General features: G+C 42.3%; 4 protein-coding genes across 7 annotated transcripts; 3 read left to right on the top strand and 1 right to left on the bottom strand.

Moving 5' to 3' along the window:
- Positions 1–458: 458 nt before the first annotated feature.
- prss56 (serine protease 56) lies at positions 459–6937 on the top strand. Its single transcript, XM_069158019.1, has 14 exons — positions 459–737; positions 2026–2184; positions 2296–2550; positions 2706–2895; positions 3037–3145; positions 3267–3423; positions 3607–3749; positions 3931–4090; positions 4240–4428; positions 4567–4752; positions 4915–5117; positions 5490–6057; positions 6177–6286; positions 6392–6937. Exons 1-14 carry the CDS (start codon positions 638–640, stop codon positions 6563–6565), a joined length of 2703 nt encoding a protein of 900 aa, XP_069014120.1. The 5' UTR covers positions 459–637; the 3' UTR covers positions 6566–6937.
- Positions 6938–8285: 1348 nt separating this feature from the next.
- chrng (cholinergic receptor, nicotinic, gamma) lies at positions 8286–15085 on the top strand. Its single transcript, XM_069157987.1, has 12 exons — positions 8286–8349; positions 9563–9699; positions 9783–9827; positions 9937–10061; positions 12095–12250; positions 13063–13160; positions 13284–13484; positions 13838–13952; positions 14041–14155; positions 14259–14523; positions 14609–14742; positions 14879–15085. Exons 1-12 carry the CDS (start codon positions 8286–8288, stop codon positions 15083–15085), a joined length of 1662 nt encoding a protein of 553 aa, XP_069014088.1.
- A 777-nt stretch (positions 15086–15862) lies between these two features.
- On the top strand, positions 15863–20270 carry LOC138202876 (phospholipid scramblase family member 5). 2 transcript variants are annotated; one of them, XM_069157208.1, is made up of 8 exons: positions 15863–15927; positions 16684–17044; positions 17129–17206; positions 17325–17517; positions 18673–18784; positions 18872–18971; positions 19438–19496; positions 20020–20270. In XM_069157208.1, the coding sequence occupies exons 1-8, from the start codon at positions 15925–15927 to the stop codon at positions 20044–20046; spliced, it is 933 nt and encodes a 310-aa protein (XP_069013309.1). In that variant the 5' UTR covers positions 15863–15924; the 3' UTR covers positions 20047–20270. The 2 variants fall into 2 exon arrangements, with proteins under 2 accessions (XP_069013309.1, XP_069013308.1); XM_069157207.1 differs by lacking the exon at positions 20020–20270 and adding an exon at positions 19090–19175.
- eif4e2 (eukaryotic translation initiation factor 4E family member 2) lies at positions 20264–24250 on the bottom strand. 3 transcript variants are annotated; one of them, XM_069157210.1, is made up of 8 exons: positions 24146–24250; positions 23154–23265; positions 22947–23102; positions 22717–22821; positions 22448–22600; positions 22204–22344; positions 21400–21476; positions 20264–21303 (listed from the first exon to the last, which is right to left on the bottom strand). In XM_069157210.1, exons 1-7 carry the CDS (start codon positions 24163–24165, stop codon positions 21441–21443), a joined length of 723 nt encoding a protein of 240 aa, XP_069013311.1. In that variant the 5' UTR covers positions 24166–24250; the 3' UTR covers positions 20264–21303; positions 21400–21440. The 3 variants fall into 3 exon arrangements, with proteins under 3 accessions (XP_069013311.1, XP_069013310.1, XP_069013312.1); XM_069157209.1 differs by having other exon boundaries at positions 22208–22344; XM_069157211.1 differs by having other exon boundaries at positions 22208–22344; positions 22947–23081.
- Positions 24251–24867: the final 617 nt, after the last annotated feature.

Below are 24867 nucleotides of genomic sequence, written 5' to 3'. Positions count from 1 at the left end.
GCACATATCCTTATCTGCACATCTTTCTCCCTCTTCCTCTCACATTAATGAATTCAAACAACACCCCCTTCCCTGACGCCCAGCCAATCATCCTGCTTTCCCCTTCTCCCCCCCTCCCTATCTGTATCTCTCGCTCTCTCTCTCTCTCGCTCTCTCTCTCTCTCTCCCTCCCTCGGTCTCCTTTCAGAGAGCCAAACCTCTTTGTAATGTCCAGCTTTGGCAAGTTGCGCCCGATTTGCTGTCACAGTCTTAATGAATTCATCTGTTTGTGTATTGGCCATGGGAGCGTTTCTCCCTCCCTCTCCCTCTCTCTTCCCTATGCTCTACCCCCCTCCTCTCTTTGCTGGTGTTCCCCTGGGGACTCTATATATACCAGGGACCACTCCAGGCACCTATTGTTCCTCTAAGTAAACTTACAGACAGATGCCCTGCACCACAGTGTGGGAGAGAGCCCAGAGAGCCAGGAGGAGGGAGACAGTGAGTTATTGCATCGAGCCACCAGACAATAATAAGGACGTGGAAACACTGCAGACGAGCCTCGTCTCCGGCACCCCTGTATCCTCTTCAGTCGTCCCGCGTGTCTCCTGCCTTGTCTGCCTGCTGTCACTGTGGAGTGGAGGTCTGATGTTCTGACACCATGCTGCTGCTGATATCACTGCTGCTTGTGGGGCTGGACTGCTTGCTGGGAGCCCCCACAGGTAGAGAGGTCTACAGGATGCCTCAAAGTGCACTCAAAGGTACTTTCTCAAAACTTGCTGTCGTTCGTCATTTCTCTAATTATGGCAACTGATTTTTTTTTTTTTCAACAGTGGTCGCAACAGTACTTGTCAGAGGCTTCGTTTAGGAAATGAAATCTCAGTATTCAAAGCGGAGTTTTACAGACATCCACAGAAAATTATTCTACTCCACAATTTTACTTTAACAACTTTTTTTTTTTTTTTTTTTTTTTTAACTTTCTTGCTGACAAATGATCTTTTTCCAATTATATATAGCGGCTAAAACCCTGCAAACTAACGTGATGCTGTAATGCCTCGAGGACATCTTTCATGGGAGTTACACGATACTGCAAGTGTCAATGAGATGCCCCAATGACAGCAGCTTGAATTGAAGTGTCTTATGCTGTGCATATTTTTGGTGCCGTTTGATAATAGGCGCATACGCAAGCAGCTGCTGATAGCTGTGTGTTTTGAGTGTTTAGAACAAGGGACTCCGGGTCCCAGCCGCCCCAGGGACTGCCAGCCCCGTGTCCTTAGGGCCTTGTCCCTGCCCACCAGCCTCTGCCCGCTCAGCCCTGGCCTTCTAATTAAGTCTTCAAACAGCATTGTTGTTGTTAGTGGCCTATCCTGTGATGTGGTGCGACACAGAGGGGGGGCTGCAGGGTCGGCGGCCCGATTGAAGTGTGTCTGTAGAAGCCTCACCAGCGCACTGAGCGTGAGCTGGCTTCCCCTAAAATGCTGCCAATGAGCTCAAAGAGCAGCATGAGAGAAAAAAAAAAAAAAAAAAAGGGGGCTACTCACACACATACCAGAAAGCTGCACCAGTTCACGCTCACAGCCACACATCATGTTCCCACAGCAAATGACAACCTTCCACGTAACGACCTAGATGCCCTTCCTTTAATCCTGTTGCCAAATCATTTCCCTGCAAAAAAAAAATTTTTTTGCCAGAATTCAGCAAATCTTTGTTCCAAGTTTTCAGGAAAAATCAACTCTAAAAAGTGGAATTGGTTTAGTGTGCTGTGCCACAATGCGAGGGGGATACTAATAAACAAGCATTTGTTGTGAAGATTCTTTAAATAACAGATCTTGTAAGTATTGTTGATCTGTGTAATACATACATTACCTGAAACGTGTCTTAATTCTAAATATCCGCTTGGCTGATATATCGATCTGGCTGTAGAATGTACTGCTTTCTCTGCACATCCTCACTTTATTTCCTTATTTGCCGCTCATAGATTTTTTAATCTATTATATTATATTTAGTTGTTGTTGTTTTTTTTCTTTTTCTTCCTGTCCTCTCCTGCAGCTCTGTCTGACCGTGGCACTGTCGTTCTGGAAGCAGCCATGGCGAGCGCCCTGTCCACTCTTGAGCGTGCATCTTCTGAGCGAAGTCGGGCAGAAGCCGGCTGCCGAGGATGTGTTCCCTGTCTGTTTCAGAACTGTGGACAGCTGTTGGGCTCCTGCTGTAAGTACAATATTACTCTTACTGCTTTTCATTTTTTGATCAGTCAAATTGTTTCACTGTTGTCTTAATATGTCCATGACGCCCCAATGTACCCTTCTTCTTGTCCCGTAGCGTCTCCTTCTAATGCCTTATCCGAGCCCAGCTGTGATGTCATCAGTAAGGCCCAGAAGCTTCAGGGTGAAGCAGAGCGGAGCTGGGCTCTGAGTCAGGCCTGTGCGTACTATCAGCATCGTTGTCCAGCTGGTGAGCTGAACAACGAGAGCTGCATCAGGATCATGGGGGAGAGTTGCAGCGCCCGTGTGCTCCAGTGCAGCCTGCTTAACACGATGCAGAACCTGGAACCTGCTATACAGACACATGCACAGGGTGAGGGGATGCATGTTTGCACAGAGTCGTATTGATGCATTCAAACAGTTTATCCTCCTTTCTCTGTTAGTCAGAAGGCATGTGGTTTATTTTGCTCTTTCCTGCATTTTTTTTTTTTTTTTTTTTTTTGACCACCAGTGTTTCTGTCTCAGCAGCAGTGTGTGGCCAGAGGTCGTCCAAAGTGCAAAACATCACGCAGCCTCGCTCCAGGATTGTGGGTGGCTCCCCTGCACCTCCGGGCAGCTGGCCCTGGCTAGTTAACCTGCAGCTAGATGGTGGCCTGATGTGCGGAGGGGTCCTAGTGGACAGCTCCTGGGTGGTCACCGCTGCACATTGTTTTGCTGGGTAAGTCTGCGTATGTCACTATTTTCTCTAAGAAGGCAGCTCTTTCTTAAGACCTTTGATCTGTTAATAGCACTTGAGATTGTGGTACTTTTTTCTTCTCCCTTTCACTTTTCCTTCCTGTTGTTGCTCTGACCTCCGTAGCAGCCGTGGTGAGAGCTACTGGACAGCTGTGGTGGGCGAGTTTGACATCACCAAGACTGACCCTGATGAGCAGGTTCTCAAAGTGAACCGCATCATCCCCCATCCTAAGGTAAAATACTATAATTTCACCCATCACATTTCCCAACCACTTAAACAAACATATTATTTACTTTGACCAGCAAGTTATTGTTCAATTCAACAGTAATGCAATCTCTGTTGTCTTTCTGCAGTTCAACCCAAAGACATTTAACAACGATATCGCCCTGGTGGAGCTGACATCCCCAGTGGTCCTGTCTGAACATGTCACGCCTGTGTGCCTCCCATCTGGCATGGAGCCCCCCACTGGCAGCCCGTGTCTGGTGGCAGGCTGGGGGTCTCTCTACGAGGGTGAGTGAATAAATATAGTTTAGCAATTTCTTCTGAGTGTCCAAACCTTTCAATAGTCAGCATATCTAATAGCGTATCCTTTAACCAAAAGGGAATTTGGTACTAAAATGTTTGAGTTGCAGTTGGTTCAATATGTTAAAAAGCAATAACATGGTCTCTTTCTGTGTGTATTTATTTCTGTAGATGGCCCTTCTGCTGACGTGGTGATGGAGGCTAAAGTGCCCCTACTGCCTCAGAGCACCTGTAAGAGTGCCCTTGGCAAAGAACTGGTCACCAACACTATGCTTTGTGCTGGCTATCTGTCCGGAGGCATAGACTCCTGTCAGGTGGGCAGAATATCATCGTCTTTGTTTTCAAATGTCTTTGTTCTCACATCTTTCAGGTTGCATTTGGGAATAACTGACTTCATTCACTGTTTCTGAATCCCTTGAACCTTAGAAAATACGACTTTTTCTGTAAACAGACAAGCTTTTTTGAATCTTTGGGGAATTTTTTTGTCATCTGTAGGGAGATTCTGGAGGCCCCCTGATCTACCAGGACCGGATTTCAGGTCGATTCCAGCTCTATGGCATCACCTCCTGGGGCGACGGCTGTGGAGAGAAAGGCAAGCCTGGAGTGTACACACGAGTATTTGCTTTCTCTGACTGGATTCAGACTGAGATACAGAGTGAGTTTCAAGCAACAGTAAAACACGACATTAACTAAACTATTTTGCGTAGCTTTCTGTCATAAAGTTATTTGAAAATGATTGTGGCTGACTTGCATCATATGTCTAATTACTGAAACACCGGATCCTCTCTGAAATCTCTTTTTTAGAGTCATTTGGGAGCCGGGACCCGACATGCCCAGAACTTCTAAAGACAACTGAAATGACAGAGGAGGAACAGAGGTCAGAGTTTAGCGCTCTGTGTCGCTTCTATACCCTGACCTGCCCTCCTGGTCAGTCTGCCAGCAGTTGCAGCCGAATGGCCGAAGACAAATGCCTCACCCGCTTCAAGAAATGTCGTGAGTACTCTTATTCAAAAGCTCATCTCAATTAACGTAGAACAAAAACATAGTGTTCTGTCTAGAAATGTTTTAAGTTGATTTGAGGTTTGTTTGCTAGAGAGGTTCCTGATCTGTTGTTCACTCTCTGTCGTCTAGAGCTGCGCTCATTCCTGCAGACCCTGTTGGACTTGCTCCAGAGGGCCGAGGACTACATCAGGGACAAAGTGGACTTGACTTTTTTCACCCAGACTCTGCCTCAGCTCGTGGAGCACATCTACAGCACAGCTTTCACTCACACCAGAGAGAGGAGGGACCTGAGCCATGGCCTCACACAGATTGAAGGTACAGGACTGACAGATTATGTTATTCCAACTTCAGTCCAAGCTTAAAATGTAAAAGCAGTCTTGTACAGTACAGAGTTATCTGCCACATGATTTGAAATATGCATAAACTGTGTTGGTGTTTTGTTGTCCACTGTTGTAACAGGTGTTTTATTACCTGCAGAACAGCTAGGTGGAGCTGTGGAGCCACCAGATCAGGGTCCTTCTCCAATTCCCCCAGCCTTATTCAGAGATGTGGGACCCTTGGTGGATGACTGGGAGAAATACCTGAGAAACATGGCTGATGATATGGATAAGCAACACTCTGACACATTCCCAGATGTCTCCTCCACACCAAACAGACAGGAGGACAACCTTTTCTTACGGGTAAATGATTTAATGGTCGAGAATAAAATGTCGAAATCAGGTGATGTTGAATTATCTTGCTTAACTCTCAAAAGTCTCAACTCATGCACAGTTTACCAAAAGTAAAAACAAGATTGACTTAGGTTTAATTCAGTAAATAATTTAGATTTAAAGGCAAGGCACAGAGTTGTTGAATCTCATAACTCAACAAAAGCAGACAGAAAATAGCTCAATCTTGTTGAACATCCTGAACACAACAGCTAAAATGTATCATCCTTAAAAAATTTAAATCTTGGGCTCTTTGTTTTTGTCCACATTCAACACAGTTTTCTTTCGTTTACAAAGAAAGTCTTAATAAACAACTGTATTTTTACATGTCATCTCCTGACACAGGACTCCTCAGTACAACAGCTGGAGGGAGAATATCAATCCGTTATCTCAGCTCTGCGCTCCAAACTGGACTCCAGAGCTGCTCCTCCCATCCTGCACTTGGACACAGTCTACCTCCAGGAGGAGTCTGTCAACAGTCCACCTTTTCTCACGTCTTCCACCGAGGCACCGGTCCACACCAACCCGTCCTCCTCGTCTCAGGAGCCCCAGGAGCCTTGGTCACTCCTGACAGCCTTGATGAATGAAATTCTAAAATTAAGGACACAAGATGGGACTGTGGCAGAGGATGCATCGCAAAGAGAAACCTCATCCAGCAGAGATGCTTCTCCTGATGTAAAATGGAGCTCCACATCAGACGATTTTACGTTTGTTGTTAATGGAGAAGGAACAGAGTTAAAATCTTCAGCGTCGCCGCTGCCAGTGCAGCCAACGACCGTCATCCAGCCAGTCACCGAGACTGCTCACACAGAGACTGCTGACCCTAGACAGACTGCTGACAAGCCTTTAAGTCTCCACAGAAAATACAGGAGCCTTCTTCGCAAGAGGCAGATACCTGGTGCCAGTGGGAAAAGTATGTGCCACACCCTGTTCAGAGAAAACTTTAATTAAATAATTTTACAATATAATACATGTAGTATTTGTTCATGGGTGGACGGTAGTTATCAAATTAAATACTTTTGTTTTTCCCAGTAATTTGTCCTGGAGTGAGAGAGTCTTCACAGCAAGTCAGAGAAGTCAGAGACTCCTACAGCTGGGTCTTAAACATCCCAAGCAAGAATCTGCGCATGAACTTCCAAGAGGTAAACAACTGAAAGTAAAGATGTGATGAGAAGTAATTGTCTGTGCAGCATTATCACTTTATAACTTATGAAAAACTCCTGTAACTGGGCCTCTCTTTTCTTCAGGTGTTAGTTGACCTGAGCTCTAAGAACGACCGCGGACTTTACCAGGCGCGGGTCAAAGCTGTGGTCGGAGGACGACCTTTGACCTTCTACAGTCTTGTGGGCCTGGAGAATGAATCGTTCTACCGCAGTGTGCCGAGGATCATCGCTTTGGCACTGGAGGCACTCAAGTCTTAACTTGTGAGAATGAATAGAAGGACTCAAATGACAGAGGATGACACAAAGTCTCTTGAAGCGACGTCTCTGGGAGCTAAAAAAAAATCTGTCCCGACAGAAAGACGCGTATAAAGCGCACACTCACACAAACTTCTGCTGTCTCTGCTGTAAAAAACATGATTTGGTTTTACCCATGTGAGAGCCGTGCGTTGACCCTAAATGAAAACATGATTGTATCAATCCAATAACTGACCACCAGTCATGCCGCAGGTTGTTTATGTGGTTGAAGACGCAGCCTTGTCTAACTTATGAATCTGTACAAAATGATAAGTTATTCATATTGTCTTTTACAAAGGTTGAGCCTCTTGTGAAGAACACAGACTGTATATATTATTGGTGTTATCTTTATTCACAAAATATTTATTTGTATAGAGAAAACTCTTTGTATTTTTGTAAAAAAAAAAAAATTGAAATACATATATATATATATATATATATATATATATATATATAAATAAATAAAATTGTTATTAATGCTATGGCATGTTGTGTTGAATGTAATGAAATCATTTTAAACTGAACTTTTCAGGTGAGATATTTAAATGAGCTGACAGTAATGTTGCTAATCCTGCTGCAATTCTCCCAAGACCCAAACATACTCTTACCAAGACAGGTTTCAAAGCCCCTTGTTATGACCCCACACTGATCTCAGTCCTTCCACCTTTTAGCCTTACCATCATCACAGCAGCTGTTGTGTTGATGAGCCAGAACATTGCAAGTCTTAAGAGGGATATACAGGGATATATGTGTAACAGCTGAGCAAACACACAGACATACCTCTGTTGCAACACATAAACTCCTGCTCCTGGCCTGTGTGTTCATGAGTGTGTGTGGGGGGGACGCGTGCCCTATCATGGCAGGAACAAGTATTTTTGTAACTCTCACGCAAGCTCACACACACACACAAAGCAATGACAGATCACAAATGTGCCGGAAACCTCCACAAAGCCTGGTCAGTCATCACAGAGGGTGTTCTGTAAATGGACGACGTACCACCTGTTCTCTCTCCAATGAATGTTTTCTTTTTTTTCTTTTTTTTCACTTTCTGGCTTGCACACACACACACTGTTAATGCTGTCTCACTCTTTTCATCATCTAATCATCTGTCTGATCCTTTTATTGTGAAGAACACATTCAATTATGACTTCCGCTAGAAACCAGCTTTTTATAGATCACCGCTCTGCTAAATTTGTCCTGAAAGACTCCATGAGTTACTCTACATTGCTCATGTGAGGCACTAAATGACAATAGACAGGTGCACTGAACACAATTACAGTACTGAGTATGCAACACTGGGGGGCAGCCACGTGCAGTGTACCGTGCCCAAACTATGTGCATGTCCAGTTCCGTGTGTGTGTGTGTGTGTGTGTGTGTGTGTGTGTGTGTGTGTGTGTGTGTGTGTTGTGTGACAGCTGGCTATGTGATACTGGAAATACACTTTTAACAATCATCAACTCCCCCGCCGACCCCCAACCACTCCTCGAAACCTCAACCCTCCCATGAGCCTTGACTTCTGCTGGGAAACACACACACACACACACACACACACACACACACACACACACACACACACACACACACACATACATATAGAGAGGCCAAGTGCCAGCAACTCCATCTAGTAGTGTCCATGTGGATCAGATTAGTGAACACAGCTTTGTCTCCGACAGCAGACGCACTGATGGATTCGGGACCTCTGTGCTCTCTGTCACTCTTTGTAAGAGTGTTCATGATTTCTGCCACAGGTAGGGACGTTGGCTCATTGGCCCACTGACGCGTTTGCATGGTGTGTGGGGTGAATTTGATTTTCAGATTTATTTGAATTTTTTATTGACGACTGTGGTCAAACAAAGCTACGACAATCTTCAAATAGACACGAAATTTCACAAATAACTTCAGACTCATTCAAATGAGATAACAAGATAAATTTAAGCATAAACAAACCGTTTGAACCGTGCTTTTACTAGTACTGTAGTTATTACATTAAAACAAAATTCGATACACAAACTGCTCACCAACTGTGCAAAACACGTTGACAGGTTCAGTAATGAATGGGTGGTAAAACAAAAATAATCTACTTTTGTCTAAAAGGAACCTTTGGTTACTGAATTATATCCCATTATTTTAGCTTCAAAATCAGACCTAATATGTTGTGCTCATTCTGTGTAATGTGTTCTGCTGCACAGTTTGTAGTTAGTCTGGTAAATAAGAAAAATATTGTTGTAGGCTTCCTCTTTAACCAGTTTGTGTGTGCTGTGATAATCACTGCAGAGGTTTTTAAATTATTATAACACAAGACACCACTCATCATTCAGCTGGCTTTACTCAATTTGATCTTTTTAGTTGATCGTGGTGTTTTCCACTTCATTTATTTTAATTTTTTTTAATGTCTTTTACTAAAGTGAACTACAAAGCAAATATTTGTTATCCCTGTCTGTACTGATTTGATTTTGTGCCATGTATTATATTGTGCTTCCATAATGTTGTGAAACTTAAAAGAGATGGATTGACAAAGTAAAGCTTTTGACAGCAGATGCTGAGATATCCTAATTTAGTGGCTGAGGTCCTGCTGGTCCAGCTCCAAATGCACTCTTTCCTACAGTTCCTATAATGCAACTAAATAACTTTATCTTTTAAAAAAAAACAATCTTTCCTCATTAGTCGTCACGTCTTTCAAACCCCACAACTATAGTTTTCTTTATGCCAGCTTTTTGTTAAAAGGTTATTCCACAAACCTAAACCAAGGTGACGCTGCTGACATCACTATGAGATCATAAGGGTAGTTTTCTCTAACTTCCCTCTAGAGAGCGTAAGCCTCCGTTTTCACAAGTAGAGTAGTTGTTATTCCTCATGACAACCAAATCATGTTTTATATGTGTACTTTAGGGAGTTGCCTTTCAAATCTTTGCTACGACTGTTTCATATGTTCTTGCTCTGTTCTCTGTGGCTTGTTTGCAGCGTCAGCAGTAAACCTCGAAGGAGAGCTTTTCAAGGATTTGATGAAGGGCTACAACAAGAACGTCCGGCCCGTGGAGAAGAGTGGAGACATAACCCAGGTCTTCATCAAGATGACCCTCACCAACCTGATCTCTCTGGTAAGTGAAGCTCGCTCAGGTCAGGTGTTATAGTTGCAGTGGCTGCTCAGGCCTTTGAGCTAACAGTGTGTCTCTCTCCTCAGAATGAGAAGGAGGAGGCTCTGACCACCAGTGTCTGGATAGAAATGGTACCTCATCTCCTGTTTTTTTTTTTCAGTTGCTTTGCAGTGACAGCGCATTTTAATATAGTGTATTTGTAAGACAGTCAGAAATCAAACTCGCAATTGTGTTCTGTAGCAATGGTGTGACTACAGGCTCAGATGGGACCAACCACCCAGGTCGGCTCTGTATGGGAACATCACGTCTCAGCTACGAGTACCCTCCAAAATCATCTGGCTGCCTGACGTCATACTGGAGAACAAGTGAGTGTGTCACTCAGGAAGCCATTGAAGTTGTTTCTCTCTATTTTGCCTAATTTACTCAGTAGAATTGCTAAGTAGTCTGCTTAAAAATCTTTGAATGTACTTGGAGCATTTCAATAGTAAATCAAGTAATAAGGTGAGCCTGTGGGGAAGTGTAGACACGCCTTGTTTCTTGACAACTATAGATAAAATTGGTAATGTGACCACACAATTTCGAAGAGTCATCCTGAAGTTCAAAAAACTGTTTTTTGCTGTTCAATTTGAATTTTTGATGTTCAAGGAGTCACGATTCTATTTTCTGAACCATAATGTTTGAAAAAAAATCTCACTCATGCATTAGTGCCTTAGTAAGTTACAATATGATGCTAAATTCTTACCATGATGCTAACTCCAAACTGCTGGATGACACGTTTGAGCCAACAGGCCTGGGGTAAGTTGAGACAGTTCCCGCAATTATGATTATTTTTGATCAAAGTAAAGTACTAATTCTACACTGCATTCTTACTTTGTATCACCAGTGTGACATTTTGAATTTTAGACCAAAAATCCATCATGTATAAACAGACAACAGACAGGGCCTCAACTCCACAGGTGCTAGTGCACACAGGTTTAACCATCAGTTCCCTTCTCACCTGTACATTAGCAGCTATTTCACAAGCACAAATTCAGCCACCTCTATTGAATTTCTTTTGCAACAACACATCAGGAAGACATTCATAAAAACACACATCAAAGGACACATCAGAACCCCGTGCACAACGAGGAGCACAACGACATGACAGAAGCACTGTTCAAAGTTGAATAGATATTGACAAATATTTTGTCAGATATTCAATTGGCATAGACCTTCACATGTCGACATATAATTTAGCACATATAGAACCTTCTTAAAATGTGCATGGACGGAAATGTAGGAGATGCACTAAAGTTTATGACGAAGCACAAAACTTGCTTCCTGGTCTGTTTTCTTTAGGTCACACCAAACTAATTAATATAAATCAGTAAGTTCATCAGAGGATTTGAAATGCCTGCACATTGGATGTGGTAATCACGAAACCTGAGTGTTAAGGATCCCCTTCAGACATGTTTTAAGATGTGTATAAAATACTTTGAAGACAGAATACAAAATTATGATTTTTCCACCAAAAATTACTATTATGTTGTAAAAATCAATTCTCAAAAATTCTTAAAAAGCCCTTTCTTTCTCTGTCATTAAACAACCCAGAATCTGTGGATATGAAAATATATTTACTTTATAAAGTTTAACTGCTGGACACAAGATGTCTCTCACTGTAAAGTCCATTTTCAGTGTATGTGCACTGCAAGTTTCATGTTGCCACAGCATACTTGTATGCCGGATTGTACAACTATACTGTCTGTCCGTTCATCCCATTCTAGTGAACGTGATATTTCAATAGCTTCTTAACACACCAAGGACGAACTGATTAGATTTTGGAGGGCAAAGGTCAAAGTAACTGTTAACCCAATTTGACACACTTGCATGAACATGATATCTCAGGAAGGAATTTCTTCAAATGCTGCACTATCGTTCATTTGGTGTCAAGGATGGACTGATTAGACTTTGGTGATCAAAGTTCAAGGTCAATGAGACCTCATGTCCCGCTTATCCGTTTGTCCGGGTGTTGTGAACACGATATCTCAAAAACACCTTGAGGGAATTTGTTTTAATTTGGCAAAAACATTCACTTGGTACCAACGATTAACAATAACATTTTGGTGGTTAAAGTTCAAAGTACCTCACATCTTTCCTATTCTTTCGTGCGCAATACCTCAGAAATACCTCAGAACGCCTTAGTGTTCACCCCTCTCCTTGAAGTGTGCAATTCAAAAGGAGCATCCACAATCAGAATCCAGAGTTGTTATTTTTTTTAATATTTTTAATACCGAACACCATTTAAAAAGAAATCTGAAAGCATTTGTGTCCTTTGATAAAAAAAAAAATTGGGGAAAATTGCAAACAAATGAATGAGACCTGATGTACATCTCTTTCTCTACTTTCTTGTGGTCTGCAGTGTGGATGGACAATTTGAGGTGGCACTGTACTGCAATGCACTGGTGTCTCCCAATGGCTGTGTGTACTGGCTCCCTCCTGCTATCTACCGCAGCGCTTGTGCCATCACGATCAACTACTTTCCCTTCGACTGGCAGAACTGCACCATGGTCTTCCGGTAGGTAGAGATCTGTTTGGGATTTGATGATCAGTCAGTCAGCAGTAAGAAATAGTAGCAAATAGAAGTCTATAAAAAGTATATACAACAACCCAGGTTCATCACTCATAATTTTTCTGTGAAATATGGTATAATTTCGACCAGAGTTGCCAGATTCGAGGCCTATGGGCCAGGTTTGGCCCATGCTTTCTTTGTTTTGACACCTCACGGCATTCACAAAGCTTTTGCTTATTTTCTGAAAAAGAAGAATTTGGATGCTTTATGTTTTTGACAGTAATTTCTGCTGAATAATAATTACTGCTGTAATTTTTCTGAAATTCAACATCAACATTTATTATTGTCCCACGCCTCTCCATCCAGATTAATGTTAGAATGAACATCTTCACACGCAGATACACAGAGCTCAGGTCCTGTGTGTTTTCTGGGAAATTTGGGGGTTTTGTGACCAGAGGAGGAATTTATTTGACAGTTATACAAACAGGATTCATGGTGGGGTTTAAGTTGATTCAAGACATTTTGAGAGGAATTTTTTTTTTCTTTAGTCAAAAATTAACTCAACTGTTAAATTAGTGAATAAAATTCTAAGAAACAAAATCAGAAAATTCGATTTACTGTGATTATTTGGACTCACGGTCCTTATTTAACATGTTTCATTGTCAGGTTCTTTTTCAAGTCAATAGAATTCACTGGGTTCAAACCAAGAACAATGCTTCCTTTGTTAATTGTCCATTTTTAAAGTGCTGTCCTGTAAAGCAGAATAGATGGTTGTGTTTGTTGTGGAGACAGACCACATGTCTCATCCCTGTGTTCAGCTCCCAGACTTACAGCGCCAACGAGATCGAGCTGGTTCTCCAAGTGGAGAATAACCACACACTGGAGTGGGTGGATATCGACCCACAGGCTTTCACAGGTAGAGCATCATTTAGAAAAATAGATTTTGAATAAATGTACAAAATAAAATTATCTTGAAGCTTCTGTGAGGTACAATAAAATGTTCCTCTAGAGTTAAACCGAATGACATTGGTTCGTTTAGAGAATGGAGAGTGGGTCATCAAACACAGGCCCGCCAAGAAGGTGATCAACACTCAGTACACGAAAGATGAGCTGCAGTACCAGGAGGTGGTCTTCTTCCTCATCATCCAGAGAAAGCCCCTCTTCTACATCATCAACATTATCGCTCCCTGTGTGCTCTTCTCCTCCTTCTGCCTACTGGTCTACTATTTACCTGCCAAAGGTTCTTTTCCACTTTGTGTATCTAAAATCTTGACTTTCAGGACTTTATCGTTTAAATCAGGGTCCTCCAACCTTTTTTCCTCCGAGAACTACTTTAAAAAAAAACTAAAGTGTCTGAGATTTACACAGCTCAGCTCCACCGAACCAGCTGATAAGCTTCTTTTATGAATGCACAAACAAATCGATAAAAAATTTCTTAAGACTTTGACCTGTGAACATATCAGACCGAGATGGTTTAGCTACTTAAGATTACAATTAGTCTATTAAGGCTTTTGCTAGTTCAGTCATTGATTATGTGTTCCCATTAACCCAATTCCTCACCACTCTGACTTAACATTGGTTTGAATTTTGCAGCTGGGGGTCAGAAGTGCACCATGTCTATTGCCACTCTTCTGGGCCAGACTGTGTTCCTCTTCCTGATTGCTAAGAAAGTTCCAGAGACGTCAAAGGCAGTGCCTCTTATTGGAAAGTAAGTTTATGAGCATCAGTCAAAGATTTCAGAGTTCAACTCCAAAACAGAAGTGAAAAAGATGTGATCTGTGAACCTTTGACTGCAGGTATCTGATGTTTGTGATGTCAGTGACCACCATAGTAGTGATGAACTGTGTGATAGTACTCAACGTGTCCCTGAGAACCCCAAACACTCACATACTGACAGACAGAGTCCGGAAGGTGAGACTGTGTTCGGATTGTTTGAGGATCTTCTAAAGCTGCTGTGAAGTCAACATACGTCTGTTTGCCTCTAGATTCCCCTCTAACCCTGTGTCACCCTCAGATCCTCCTGAACACCGTGCCTCGGCTGCTGGGGATGCAGATGCAAACCTGGACACCAAACAGAGACAATACCTCAGAAACTGGACACGGTGAAACTCTGTCTCCGGACAGAAACGGTGTTTTCCTGATTCCCTGCCGACGCCGCAGCTCAATGACTCTCATCACTAAGGCGGAAGAATATATAATGAAAACAGCTCGATCTGAGCTCATGTTTGCCAGACTCAGAGAGAGAAACGGACTGATAAAAACAGTGTTAGAGAGGCTGCGTAAGTATTTTAAAAGAGTTTAAGTGTGCAGGGAAGTGTGTTTCCCCTTGTGACCGCATGAATATCTGGTTTGTTTTGCACCCAGACGCAGGGCTGGAGGGCAGTACAGCAGAGCAGCTGAGCACCAGTCTAGCAAAGGCCTCCCCAGAGCTGAAGCAGTGTGTGGCCTCCTGCAAACACATTGCGGAGTCAGCACGGCAGCAGAACAACTTCCAGAGTGTAAGCTCTTATGTGCTCGACCCTTTTGCTCCTCACAAATTTAAATTGGTGTTTTATTCAATAAAATCACATGTAAATCAGACTTCTAAGGTGGGTGATACAACCGGTCATAATCTATAATTTTACTTCACCACAGGAGAATGAAGAGTGGTTCCTGGTTGCCCGGGTGATCGACAGGGTCTGCTTTATTGTCATGGCGTTGGTGTTTTTCATCGGCACAATTGGTATCTTCCTCATGGGCTATTTCAACCAGCCCCCCTCCTCACCTTTCCACGGGGATCCAAAGAAGTATCTCCCTCCATTAAAGAATCTCACTGATATAGGAGCAGACCTTCTGGTATGAACCCGGAGGGAATTGTTCGATTTCATCCCTTTACCCAAAAGTGGGAACCTGACAGCATCTGTCAGTGATCTGCCACTAATGACTGAGACATTCAGAAGATACAGCTGTGTGTATGTTCTGCATTGGTGACATGTGTGAGTGTGGACTATCACAGAGTGTTTGTTCATGGTAATAAAGGATGTGCGGCACAGGTGTGTGGGTGTGTACTGGTGCCAGCTGCAACTGGCTGCTGAGACTGTACCAAATTTTTGTCCCATATAATGCTGTATACTTTCAGTCAGTCTTCCTGTTACCATCTCGGCGTTTGCTGTTTTAATAGTCCTCTTAAGACATGAGACATGGTGTTGATCACACATGTAAGTAGTTTTATAGATGTTCCAAATTTTGTCAATAAAAGTGGTAGTGGAACATTGTGACTTCATGACGGACTCCATGTGTGTTTGACCCCCTTTTTGAGGCCAGCAGAGAGCAGGGACACCCCACGGCCTTCCAGCAAAACACAAACGTACAGCACAGCCCCCCACCTCTGGAAGCAGGATTTCAATTACATGGCTGAGTGGTGCCTTTCTAACCCAACAAAAGACAGTTCCGGCTAGTTGGGATGGAAACAGAGTCGGGGTGAGACGAGCATGGTGGGGGGGTGGAGGGGCTGGAGTGAGACGTCCACAAACACACACACACACACACACACACACACACACACACACACACACACACAGGTGGTAAGGAGGCTGGTGCTTAACCCATCCAGACCATGACGCCTCCTCAGTGTTTGCCCGGTCTCTTCCCTCCCACAGTTAGATGGTCAGAGTCTGTAGACGCCTGGAGGTTCAACACTGATGGTAAGTGAGAGATTTTTGATACTTCGTTGTACTTTTTTTTCTTTCTTTCTAACCTTTGACGTAAAATATCTGACAGTAGAGGCTGCAGGGTGATTTCAGCCAATTAAGCACCTTTTGCACTCCAATTAACGTGTATATGAGGGACTTAGAGCAGAGAGTTTGACGCTGTGTCCGACAGGGCTGTTAGTGTGTGATGTGAATAAAAAAGAGGCTCAGGCTGACTACTATGGCAAGCGGGATGTTTATACTGCTGCCAGGGAACTGCCTTGAGTCTGCGGTGAGAAACACAGTGTGGCAGGAGGGAAAGTTGTTTTCATTAAACTTTCCGTAACAACTACAAGAGTTGACTATAAATTTAAAAGGTAAGCCTCCTTTCATAAGTAGTCCTTTGTACAACAGGGACTTTCACTATATTTTTACTTTTAAACTCTAAGGGTCGTGTTGATTTGTTTTTAGCCATCTATTCAAGCATTTCCTGCCCTCATGGGTCACAAACTGATATAATTTTTTTCTTATTTCCATTTTCTATATAAAATTCAGTTGATTTTTCAGACTTATATCTTTTTTTATTTATACTTTCAGTTTTCCTGTCATTAATATTTTTACTACTATTTGTCAGGTAAATAATGAAAACGAAATGTAGCTTTTCCTGTTCAGGCACTTAAAAATTATTCATAAGAACTGTTTGCAACTCATGGATCATGTATGAATTCAAGAATTTATCCTTTAAATAATTTGACATTTTGATATTTTCAGTTTTACACCATGTCAGCGGTGACCAATCAGCCTCTTCCCTTCGGTCGACTTGAGCGAGAGAAGCACATCCAGATGATCTTCAGAGCTTTCCAGAACCGCTGTGGGCCGTCCTGCGAGGGTCAGACTCATTCACCTGGACTCAGGTCCCACCAAACGCCTCCTGAGTGGGAATCTGAAGAGCGGCTGTCAGATCTGGCTCCTGAGAGGAAGATGGAGAACAGCTACATGCAGCCACAAGCAGGCAAACTGCCCCGGCCGGGGGCGGAGGAGCAGAAGGTTGGAAATGCAGCAGGATCGGTCTTTATGTCTGTGCTGGAAACAGTCAGTCAGATTCATATCACGGCCAGACCAGAGCTGCAAGGTGAGTTGGAGGGATTTCTTGTCCGTATTTTTGAGTGAGAAGGGATGCTTGCATTGCATAGATTTGTCTGCTTCCTCATTGTAGGTCCACAGTGTGTTTCCAGGAGGATCTACAGCATAAGCACAGGAGGCAGCAGGTCAAATTTGTTTGTGGCTGTGGAAGGTACTTTTACTTTTCAACTACATACATCACAAAACATTCATCGGCATCTTGTAAACCCAGATTGAATGATGATGTTTTTCTATGTATTTTCAGCATTTGTTTATCTCTTCTCTGTTAGAGAGTTCCTGTGTGTGCCTCCAGTGTTGCGGTCCAGCTCGGGCCTGTTCCTTGCAGGGATTCGACTGTCAGGGCCGCCAGGTCTTTTATTTTGAAAGGCCCCTCAGGGCGGACGCCTGCTGCCTTGGCTGCTGCCTGATGGAGATGAGAGCCTACACACCTCAAAAACACCTGATTGGCACTGTATACCAGAGGTAGGCCAATCTGAACCGGGTGCTGTAGTTCTCGTTTTGATAAGAACTTAAAATGTGTTACTGATAAAAGTAGTTTTATTTTATCATGGGAAACTTCTACCTGTGCTATTTTTGTCTGTGCTCTTAAGTTGGCAAGGTGAATTTCAAAAAGAGGATGTCGTGTCCTGCACACCAATAATTATTAAGCAACATTTATTTGAACCAAACTCTGATGACAGTTGTGGTTCTTGTGGTTTCCAGGCTGCTGTAAATCAAATCTGATAAAACTCACACAAAGTACAGTTTTTTGCTTTGCTCAAATGGGTAATTCAATTTAGTCATGAATATTTACAATGTCATGGAAATGTCTTTGATTTAAAGAAATAAACTATAAAAATTGCAGTTTTCTGGTTTATTCAGAGTAACTCACTAACATTTTATTTTTCATTTTACTTTCCTATGTTCTCTGAATATTCTACGAGCAATACTTTACATTCTTAGACTGAACAATTTGTCATCTGAGCCTTTTTCCATTTAACTCCCAGCCTCTAGCCTGAGCCACTCTAGATGCCCAGGCCTGTCTGTAAATAGCAGTGAGGGCCTCTACTGTTCCATGCAGCCAGGTTGTAGTCTAAACGTGGGAGAGTTAATGCACAAAACAGCTGTCTGCACAGAGACACACGGACAGAACTGCGCTCGGAGGGAAGGAATTTGGCATCCTTTTGGAAGGGAATGTTGGCTAATGGGAGGAATGGCAGCACCTGGTCTCCTGTAGTCAAACCAAAATACTTCCTTCTTCATCTGGCCTAAATGTGTCTCTAGGGTTAACTGGGGTGCCTTTGTGTCAAATTTAGAGTTTTCCAGAAGCAACACTTGGTAAAGTTGTGCCCAATTAGGACCGACCTGGCAGAGGTTTCAGTGACCAGAGATACTTGGTATAAATATTCTCTCAGTTGTGCTTGAATAAAGCGTGCCCCAGTTTGAACTCCTCTGACATTGAGTAAACAATGGTTTTGGTGCTGCAGAATCATGACAGCTGAAAATGTGATCAACCAAGCATCAAGGCTGGGCTGCGCCACCGTGTCAAGTAATGGCCAGTGAATCTGCCAGGTTGCTTATTGCATGGTTATGTAAAAGTGTGTTAAGTTGCACTGTGTTGGCGGAGTGTGTTTTCAGGTGGAGCATGTTCACCCCTCTCATGGAAGTGTGTGATTCAGAAGGAGCATCCACGATCAGGATTCAAGGCTCCTGCTGTCCGTGCCGATGCTTTTCCAATCAGCAATTCCAGGTTTTAATACTCACATAACCAATATTTATATTTATATACCTTTTACTTTGCAGCAGTGTTTTCTCATGTCTTTAAATCATACACCAGATTTTCTCCAACATTGGTGAGAAAATAGGAACAATATGGAAGAAATGGCCTGGCTTCAATGATGAACGCAACATGGACCATGACTATTTCGGACTGGAGGGTGAGTTCTACCTCAGGAAATGTTATTTCTAATTTCACAGATAGTGGTGGCTTAAGATGGTCTGTCAAGAACATGAGCTGTATGCATCTTGATCATTTTTTTTTTTAACATAAAATAGGCTATTCAAGACTCTTCTGCTCAGCAGAAACATACACTTCTTCACTTTTTGGATTCACCTCATGTGCCTCTTCAGTTTTCTTTCCAGTGCGTATTGCATTTTTAAGTCATTTTTCTTTCAAAGACAATCTTGATTAAATAAATCTTGATTACCTCATTTGATAGTAGACCTCTCATTTCTTTAATATTCCAAATAACTAGATTCATAGCCTTTTCTTGCAGTAGACATTTTGACCTATCATTTCAGCCTTCAGTGATGTAATTAATACATTTGAACAATTCCAGGTCTTTGAGGTTCCAATTTGAAATAAGTAATCTTGCCATTTGTGGATATCTTTCCATCTTTTAGTACCATTGAGTATGGAATCACACACCAAACTCCTGCTTCTGGCAGCCACTTTCTTACTGGTAAGTATGTACATTTCTACTACCCTCGTGTGGGAAGATATGTTGTTGTGGTGCAATATAATTAAATCCACTAGTGTACAAAGTACTCAAAGCCTTTATCTTAGTAAAGAAACCATCACTGCAGTGTGAGGATGTCACTTCAAGTAATATCACTCAAAATAGCAGTCCTATCAGTGCTTTTGTATAAAAATGACAATACTACTCATTATAAAAAAGTTAGTTATATATTAGATTATAGCTCTGATGCATTGATTAAGTCTTTTACAGTTGTAGTTAGTTTATGTGCAAGTATTTTGAGTATTTGTATAGTTTAATGCATTGTAATTGTATTTCAGTTACATCACATTTAGATAATTATGTATAAAAAGATGAATCTGCAAAGTTACTGGTAATAAAAAAAAAATGCAGTGGAATAAAATGTCCATTTCCCCTTTAGTTGCAGTGGATAAAAATGAAGTGGAATGAAAATTAGATACTTCAGTAAAGTACGAGTACCTCACGTGCTCTGATTATTTCTCTGCAGAATCACATGTTCTTTGAGATGAGCTGATCAGACCAAAGGACCTGTCATTGACAACAGATATGTCGTAAGTGGACTACATCTACTCAAGACACACCAGCCAGTCCAACATGCTTTATGGAACAAGAGACTGCACCACGGCTCCGGTGGCTTTAACAGGTGTACACGTTAATCCTATTAACAAACTCCAAGATTTTGATTTAGTTCTAGGATCCACTTATGAAAGAAAGAGACACTGACACAGCTCTAGCAGCAGATGCATATTCAACATTTATTGCTATAATCCATCAGGTGTACATCCAACAGTGTTTCTTCACTTTTGACACACACACCTGCACTCATCATCACACCACCAAATATGGGCTGCAATACAGTTTTTCAACAAACTGTATGCGCTTTCTTGACATGGATCAAAAAAGATAAATTCCCCCAGGATAAAAACTGACTTCTGGACAACTTTGCTTAGAACATTAAAGCAGAGCCCCTTCCTTGGATTCTTTGAAGCCGGGGTAAAGACAGAACTGACACAAGGGGAACCTGGTTCTGGTCGGGCTTGAGGCCAGGCACAATGATTTAGGCAGCTTGGCTACATGCCAGTTATACAACCCTCTGCCCAACACAGGACCTCATCCTTTGGGATTCGACTTCCATGTCAAAGATGGAGAATCATCACTGATTCAGTTAAGTGATCTTTGAAGTGGACTGTATTTACAAAATATATCGTACACAATAATAGCATCCGTTCTAGTTCAAAATGACCAGAGGAATTGTAGTTAAAATACAGCACTGTAATAAAAATAATGTCTACCTGCAACCCTGTTTGAGTCCCAATAGAGCAGATTAACACAGACTTTCAACAGCAGGTTTTATGTCATGTTTAGCAATAAAATCATATCTAATAAGATAACAGATTGGTTTTGTTGTATTTTGTCAAGTACACTTTGTCAACAGGTAATCACCAGATGAGCAGACACCAGTCACATAGCCTCCCTCTGGTGGCAAGTTAACAGATGTGACAATTTGCATAAAAAAAAAGTTAAAAAAAAATAAAATAAAAAAAAATGGAGGCTTCCCCTCCGGCTGATTGAAAATACTTCTTTCTCTTCGGCTTAGTTCAGTGTCCTGTCAAAAGGCTTTTGTGTTCATGTCCAATTTGACACAAAGAAGGAATGATCTTCTGGCCTTTGTTCCACACTTGTTGCTCCGTCTTCACATCACACAGCGCCGATCCACGCAGAGGTATCCTTCCTCGGACTTGTCATCCCTCAACACGTCACATACACATACCTGCACAGTGCAAACAGACGCGACATTAGCATGAGACGAAGTGTGTCTAAGGAAAAACTACCACCTCACATCAACTGCTGCAGCAACAGTCCTTACTCTTTGCTGAGTATCTCTGTGTGAGGGGCTAACGTCCACCACTAGCATTCACCAGACCATGGAAGTCTTCCCAGGCTCTGCAAACAGAGGACGACACAGTACATCATTCACAGTAAAACGAGTAAACTCTTTAGATGTTCATGTCTTTTCAATGAGAGAATCACAGCCACATCAACTAACTGCAAAAGCACATGAAACATGATGGAGTTATAAACATGATTGTATTTTACTTGTCATTTTTATATAAGTGTTTTTAATAAACAAACAAATAATGAAAATATGGAAAACAAAACTATCCTTTTTTTTTTTCCGTAGCTGTGAGTTTTGTTATACAACTTTTGAAGAAAAGTAATGGCAATGGTAGAAATAGTTATTGGAGTAGTACTCTACAGCAGAGTTGCAACTAACAACTGTTTTCATCATCAATTATAATGTTGGTTATTTTTTAACTTAAAAATCAACTAACTTAAAAATAACAAGGTGACGCCTTGAAATTGCTGGGGGTTTTTCATCAAACAGGCCAAAATACAAAAATTAAATATACAGTAATATAAAAACAGAGAAAAGTAGCAAATCTTCACAATTGAAAAGCTGAAACAAGCAAATGTCATTTTAGTTTGATAAGCTTTAGATGTGAGAAACAAGCTGTACTCTTTGAATTAAAGTTAAAACATTTAAACAGTTAAAGTCTAATCCCACATCGACTCCCAGGTGAGGAAAGGTTAGAAAGCATGCACATTTCTGTAAGTGTTAAAGAGAGAGAGAGAGAGGTTTGAGAGAAAATAATAAATCGTGGAGACATACATACTTAATGCTGTCTGTGTGTGTCTTGTACTCCATGATGGTGTTGGGAGGCAGGTTGAGGACTCGGCGCAGGGTGTCTCTGATGCGGGCAGTTGTCGCCTGGTCACTCGCTGTTTTGTTCCAGATGGAGATAATATCCTCCTGAGGGGGGAAAAGAGGCACAAAGAGAAGGCTCGTCTGAGTTTAATGAGACCAGGCGGTTAGTGACTAAATACAACAGGTTTGTGCTCGTTTTTGGGTTTACCTGAAAGCGCACCGACACCACGGCCCCACAGATCTCCTCCCCTACCATGAACTGCTCCCCCAGCATAGCCAGGATCAGGTTCTCCCAGCATCTAGACGCCAGGCCTTTCCTCAGACGAATGATCCACTTCCCACCCATCTTATTGGCGTCATCCTAAACACATGCAGGTTGTTAGATCAGGCTTTTCATTGATAGAGTCGATGGATAAATAGATTATGTAACATTACTTTAGTGCAGAGAAGACCTCAGATCTCAGAAAATGTACCCACCTCCCACATGGGTTTAATGCCTTCTTTGAAGAGGTGGAAGTCACTGTGACCTGTCAGATCACCGGGGTGGATCATGTGACTATAGAAACGCCAGAACTGCTCCACCTTGGCAAGAGAATGAAATGTTTACTATGACATTGAATGAGTCAGCGAAGCTTGCATACAAACAAAAATAACAAGAGTCTCATCCCCATCTATGGCCTATAAAGAAGTCATGAGGAGCTACAGACCGAGGCGAAGCTGCCAATCTGTTTGATGTTCTGTTCGTAGCTCTGAGTGCTGGCCGGTCTCCCTGGGGTGCGCCTGGAGTACCAGAAGGTGTAGTTGTATTGAAGAGGGTGCTCTCCTGCACCTGGCACCACTATCTGCCAAGAACAAGAAACCAACTGAGTCACACAGTTAACTTAGAAGATGTGTCGAGTCTTTAACATGCTCACTTTTTTCTTGGAAGTATTCTGTTCTTTGTCTTCATCTTCAGTTTTCTCCTTCTCACAGTTTTTCGGTGAGCCTTGGTCCTGGTCGTGATCTCCACTGTCATCATCTTTCAGACTAGATTAGATGGAAACACAGGGGCCCAGAACAAACATCTGTGTCAGGCATTTACTAGATTAAATTGGGGGGGAGGGGTCTTGCACCCTGCTGGCAGCCCTGCAATAGATTCTACTTTCATGTGAGTTTACTTTGTTTTAAAACTTAAAAAGAGGTCATTAATCAACTTTATGGTCACTATGGAGGCTGTAATTTATGGTGCTGCTGGTGAAATGTACTGTGTTACAGCGATGGTATTTATATGCACTCACTGAGATAGGAACACACAAGGATATTAACTATAACCACATCATTATTCTGTTACCACAGACGAAGGCAGGACTTCCTGCGGGGCTGCTGTGATGTACTGCATTAGTTAAAACTAGTTCAACCTGATCAATTGGAAATGTGCTTTTCCCATTTGGCCTGCTAGGATTTTAACTGATTTTTAATACCCATGGACACACCTCCATTTAAACCACCTGGACAGTTAAACTAAACCATCTGTTTATGTGCCCATACTTTGAGGCCACGAGAGAGTCTAGTTTAGACCCAACCTGGGCGCACCTTCCCCCGCCCGTCCATAACTACCACACCGAGGATTCGGGGCCTGCCCGCTTTCCGCCAGGCTAAGCTCCAGCTAACAACACACCACATTCCCTGTTATAAACCACTACGCCCTCAGTATTAATGCTGCCTTTGGTTTTAAAGGCACCCATGTGTGCGGACATCGCTCTCATGCGAGTTAATAAGCGCACACAGAGCATGCAGGACCATGCAATAAAGCTGACACACCTCTGTTTTTTAACACGCAACGCAGCTTTCATTAACGACACGCTCCCTGGTGCATTTGCAGCCCGCAACGTGTCAGATAATCCACAGAAAACTTTTGATTACTCACGCGTCAAATTTGTTGTTCATTATTTTCTAGGTGGGAGCCTCTCGGAGTCCGACCACAGCCTCCTGAATTCCGCAGGAACGGCGACGCGCACGGCAGCGACATGTGGACGCGCATGCCGTGTGCTGGTCGTGGTTGATGAGCGTGAAGAGGTCACGCAGCTTCCTTCGCAGGCGTGGGCGTAACCATAGACATACACAGAGACACATATACGTAGACGAGGCATTGGCCTCTGGATCGCACGTCAACGTGGTCGCCACATAGGTCCAGGCAACTTAGCGCATCTCTTAGTAAACACAGCTGGAGTAAGGACCATGTCCTGCTCGGGATTGGTCAAATCGTAACACTATTCAAACTAGAACTCGGGGTATAACCTTTCACAGGTACAACTGAACAAGTGTTTGGGGATGTGTTTAGCCATGATAACGATATGTTTATAGAAAGTAGTATGACATTTTGGACTACTCTTGGATACTATGACATATTTTTTTTTTATATTTTGGAAGACATACTATAGTATAGTTTTTACGACTTTCTGGAAGACTTACTATGGTATGATATTTTAATGACATTGGGACTATAGTGACTTTTTTTTTTCATATTTTGGACAACATGCTATAAGTATAACTTTTTTTTTTTTTTTTTTTTTTTTTTATCATATTCCGGACAACATACTATAGTATGACTTTTTGTGCTATTTCTGACGACATGCTATAAGTATGACT

The sequence above is a fragment of the Embiotoca jacksoni genome, unplaced genomic scaffold (genome assembly GCF_022577435.1).
Source record: "Embiotoca jacksoni isolate LCO1_2020_lvr unplaced genomic scaffold, fEmbJac1.0.p SCAF_22, whole genome shotgun sequence".
Taxonomy (NCBI): Eukaryota; Metazoa; Chordata; class Actinopteri; family Embiotocidae; genus Embiotoca; species Embiotoca jacksoni.
Note: the sequence above shows the minus strand (reverse complement) of the source record. Positions and strands in the feature narration are given on the sequence as shown.